This window comes from Euprymna scolopes, chromosome 17 (genome assembly GCF_053919585.1).
Source record: "Euprymna scolopes isolate OS-2025 chromosome 17, ASM5391958v1, whole genome shotgun sequence".
Lineage (NCBI taxonomy): Eukaryota > Metazoa > Mollusca > Cephalopoda > Sepiida > Sepiolidae > Euprymna > Euprymna scolopes.
Window position 1 is genome coordinate 36,502,728 of NC_136498.1, and position 5,000 is coordinate 36,507,727.

Consider the following 5,000-nt stretch of genomic DNA (forward strand, 5'->3'; position numbering starts at 1 on the left):
CGTCTTTAGCTTAAGATAAGTGTTACTGTAATAACTAACAGCCAAAGCTTATTTGGATCATGTGTTTAATAAATGAATTTGTCACTAAATGGGTCACACTTGTTTTCACTATTTTCTCTAGTAAGAAGCGTGCAAAGAACCCATGTAATAAAATATTAAAATGAAACCATTTTTTGCACGTTCGAGAGTATTCCCCCTGCATCGAAATTGACAATATGTGAAGAGCATTTCTTATTTATTAAATATAATTGTATCTCTACAATTAGTCATCATTACACACTTATTGACCATTGATTACCGGATAATTTATATTACCTTTTTTACTTTTGTCTTTACTAAGAAAAGTGTTTGTTTATTATTTCATTTTCACCCTAATCCAGGTGCAGCGTTACTTTGATGTAAGAGGGTATAATCTGGAGCATAATTTTCAAGGATACTATGTACGGAGTTGAGCAGCGGTATGTCTGTTTACATTACATTTAAACCTCTGCATCTAAGCACAAACGTGGAAACGGGGACCCAATAGTAATTCCAAACTCTACCAGTTCTGAGGAATAAACAATTAGAGTTGAAGTATTTCGCTAATCTGGGTATCGCCAAGTTGAAAGGGGCGAGATTTTGCTGCTTGTCGGTTTTGTCGGACGTGTTTATATCGAGGTGCAGAAGAGCTTGTAGTTTCTGGGAACGTACTTGTAAAACAGGCAGAGGGATGCAACATTTCGTCGATGGGGCAGAGGCTGAAGCCTAGCTGACAGTCCAGAATTGAGAGACCAGTAGCTTGATGCACCAACCCAAATGTGACAACAATACTCGATACATGGGCGAATGGTTGCCTTGTAAAAGGTGCAGGACAAGCTTAAGTCACGTTATTGTTTATTATCCTCTTGATTAAATACCAGTAGTTCTCAAGTATGATTTAAGGATTTTTAGTGCGTTTATAGTAACATTTGATAAGCATTAGGTTAGTGCAAAAATAATGTCGTTTTTTACTTGAAGCTGAACGTAAAAACAAACGACATCATTTTTAATCAACCTAATAGCGCGTGTAAAGGGCAGTAGAATTAACTAATTAATACGCTGTAAATAAAGTGACCAATTCCAAAATATTAGACAGATATATTTAAATTTATTCCGTCTGAAAACCCTTATTAGTTTTTCTATATTAATCAAATATATATTCTAATAAACCGATCATTTTTAATAAAAAAATAAATAAAAGAAAGTGAAATGTCGATAACGTACCATATAGGTCCACTGGAATGGTTAATGAAGTCTTCCCAGCGATTCCGTCCATTAGACACGTGTATTTCTCTCCTTTAGCCACAGAATTCACGTGGAAGATATTCGCTCGGCTGTACTTGAAAGTTTGTAAAACTTTTGACTCCCTTAGAACTGAATTCTTGCCAGAAGAACTCTCCAACGTGATATCGCTTTGCTGCGGTGTCGGAAATGCTGAAATTGTGCAGTTGAAAGTCGTATGTTCCCCAGGATTCACTCTCTTGTTTTTAAAATCGACGATTCTCGGCGGCGTAACTGTGAAACAAGGAGAATATACAAGGAATGTAAGTAATTATTACTTGAAAAGTGTATAAATAACAACATTTTATTCCGAGAAACTATATTGGCATATATGATTTTACAAATTAAAACTATCAGTAACTAAACACTTAACAAAACTTTTATTACTGTTCTAACCAAATACATATATGAGACTATTAATGCGACAACAATTGTAAAAAGTAATGCTTTTAAACAAAAATGTATTTTATATTCAGCTTTTATAATATTTCCAACCATTAATTTACAAGTTTTTAACATTTAAAGTAGCTAAGAATATACTTTAATCCATATAATTATTGAATGTTGTGGACCGTCCGCCTATCCTTTTTTGCTTGCTTGCTTTCTTGCCTGCTTGACTCTTTTCTCCGAGGATTGGGTGATTCCATCTCTTATAACAGCGATGATAGGTGCACTTATATAATTATATGCGTATGGGGGTGGCTCAGAGGCTAAGGAATGAAGGTGGAGACGTTTCTTTTGGTTTCGATTCTGACGATTGCAAGTTTATATATATATATTAGTTTGGATCTCATTACTACGTAAAGGGTTCACTATGATGATAGATAGAGGATTGTTCCGATAATAATAAACACGTAATTTGCATGATTTAGATTATCATATTTACGTGTACCTTACAATGTGGCAGTGTCCTGTGGCCTGCTAGTTTCTCATAACAATTTCCTTACTGTAGTAATAGTAGTAGTAGTAGTTAAATAATAATAATAATAATAATAATAATAATACCTCAGATTTGACCCTAGGTGTATAGTCGTAGAATATAAAATAGTGCTTAAAATAACATAAATCCTTTCAATTTAAATACTACTCTTTTTCCATTAATGACATTCTACATCCATTATGGCAGCTGATGTAAGGGTCAATCATCGTTTTACTTCAAACATTTAACCCCAAAAAATCATAGCATACAACATGCATTATTCTTTAAGATGCTAAACGCCACAAATTCATTCCTCATATATTTATGCAAAAATCAATGCTGCATAGTTTGTATAGTAATACATTTGTAACCATGAAGTTAGTTTTATATCACACTAGCACTTCAGCAGTTCTTTGCTCGAGCTCTATGTACTGTCCATAACTTTATGTGCATAGGTATATATATATATATATATATATATATATATTAAAATGTTTGACTCGTGCCCAGGTAAACCACATCTAAAATTGCAAGTCTTTAGACCCAAAATTTGCGGAGAAGTTTGGTAAAGTTCGCAAATGTCAACTTCAATTTTGACCTGTTGGCAGCCAAATTATCGTCCGAAAACTGATTTAAACACTTGCTGAATGTCTGAATGCCCTTTATGTAAAATTTGAAATGCTTAGACCCAAAAGTTGCTGAATAGTTTGCTAGAGATCGCAAACGTAAAATCTTTTGAAAGTTGACCCCTTGGCAGCAACCTCTTCGGCAAAAAAGAGATTAAAAAGCTTGGTCCATAACTGAATACACTTTATGTAAAATTTCAAATGTTTACACCAAAAACTGGCTGAGTAATTTGGTAGCAAACGCAAAGGTCAATTTTTTAAAAACTTTGACACAATTTTTTACCCCTTAACCTTTATTGTTTTGTAGCTAAGATAAAATTAAACGTGTGGTCCAAATCCAAGTAACCAACATCTCAAATTTCAAGCGTATAGACACAAAATTATCGGAGGAAGTTGGTAGAGTTTTCAAAGGGCAAATTTTTGGACGAAAACCGATTAAAAAGATTTTTCCCAAATCTAGAGTCTGCAGACTGAATGTTGACAATGCATTTTGGCAGGGAAATGTACATACACAGATACACACATGGACAGATAATTTTACATTTATAGATATACCAACAGTTCAGCCCGGCTTTGCTCGGGTGCTATGTACTGTTCATAACTTGCGCTACGTATCTTTATGCAAGATTTCAAACATTTAGACTAAAATTTGCCTGAGTAATTTCGTAGGGACTGCAGAGTTATTTTTTTTTAACTTTGACCTCAATTTTGAAAGCTTAATATTTATTTTTTGATCTCAAATAAAAATACAACGTTTTACCCATTTTCAAGTTACCTACATCTAAAATCTCAAGTCTTTAAGTTTATTGTAATAAACATTTTGACACAATACATGGGCGATCACTCTATTAGTTATATGTCCATACATTAGTTTGTACAATTTAATCATTATGCATTGCTTCTGAGGTTTTATAAATATTTATATTATAGATGTGTGTAAATATATTTCGCTAATACATAGCCTCATCAGGGTCGAAATTCCGGTTCGTGAATTTCTTTTTCTTTTTCTTCATTTTAGTGTTATAACGAAGAGACGAGAATTTACGTGTTGGTCCGGTGGTTTCAATCGGGATTTAAAGTAAAAGATGGTCACACACTTTTTGAAGACACTTACGTTTGAAGTAAACTTTTTGAAAACTTTTTAAGTTTCGAATATAATGATAACATCATTTTTGTTTATCAATTTTTTTTTTGTAACCGGACTTTCGACCCTGATGAGGCTATGTATTTGCGCAATATAGGACTTACAAAAAATCAATAAACAAAAATGATTTTATCATTGTATTCGACACTTCAAAGTTTTCAAAGATTTCTCATTTAAATTTTACTTTAAATATAAGTGTCTTCAAAAAGTGTATGCCCATCTTGAAGGAAGTTTCCATTTGTATCATAGCTTGCCAATATATTTCTATATCTTTATATACTATCTCATATTTTCAACTAATTTCCGTGTTAGCTGATATAATTGACATCCGAGTTTTTTGTGTATTCGAATTATTTTATTCCATATATATCGTTCGAGTTTTCAGCTCCAAACGTGCGTGAATTTTTAAAATTTATGTTTATTAAGATAACCTATGTTTAGTAATGGACTTTATTAACGTATTTCCTATACATTATCTGTAGTATTTTGAATACGCAAATTATATTATTATGTTATGTTCAGCAATTCTCGTTTGGTGGCTGTTGACTATGTCAGTCCAACAATGCGAGATTATATTTCTGTCAATATTGTGCTCGTGCCAAGGCCAGTTTTTTCTTATGATTTATGAATATAATATATTTTGTGTATGAGTACCGTGTGATATGTAACAGTATTTGTCAAATTAGATTATGGACGTAATTAAAGCCACTTATAATTGTCATATGGTACCAATGTTTCTTCGTGTTTTTACATTTCTGTTGATTTAGTGCAAGGAGAAAATAGTCTTCTTAAAGGGTTTTTTTCGTATTAAACCGTGTTCTTTGATTATAGCGTTAATCATTTACGTATCCATTTTGAGTTAGTTGCATGTGGGTTTTTTTAAGTGATATTCAATGCATGCGCGGTGGTATATATCTGTAATGCCTATAAGAGAACTCGCTAAGGTTCAACGTGAACTTCTCATTATAATATGTGTCGTTTTAGTTCTGATTTCTGGGGAGCTCGCATTTTA

At 32.8% G+C, this 5,000-nt stretch overlaps 1 protein-coding gene across 12 annotated transcripts in view; it reads right to left on the reverse strand.

Annotated features, from left to right (window-relative positions):
* Nucleotides 1-5,000, reverse strand: part of LOC145296730 (receptor-type tyrosine-protein phosphatase T-like) — a 934,355-nt gene that overhangs the window by 455,666 nt on the left and 473,689 nt on the right. For all 12 annotated transcript variants that reach the window (XM_080142749.1, XM_080142743.1, XM_080142746.1 and 9 more), the window contains exon 6: nt 1,243-1,533. In XM_080142749.1, the coding sequence (XP_079998875.1) occupies nt 1,243-1,533 (291 nt within the window). The remainder of the gene's footprint in view (nt 1-1,242; nt 1,534-5,000) is intronic.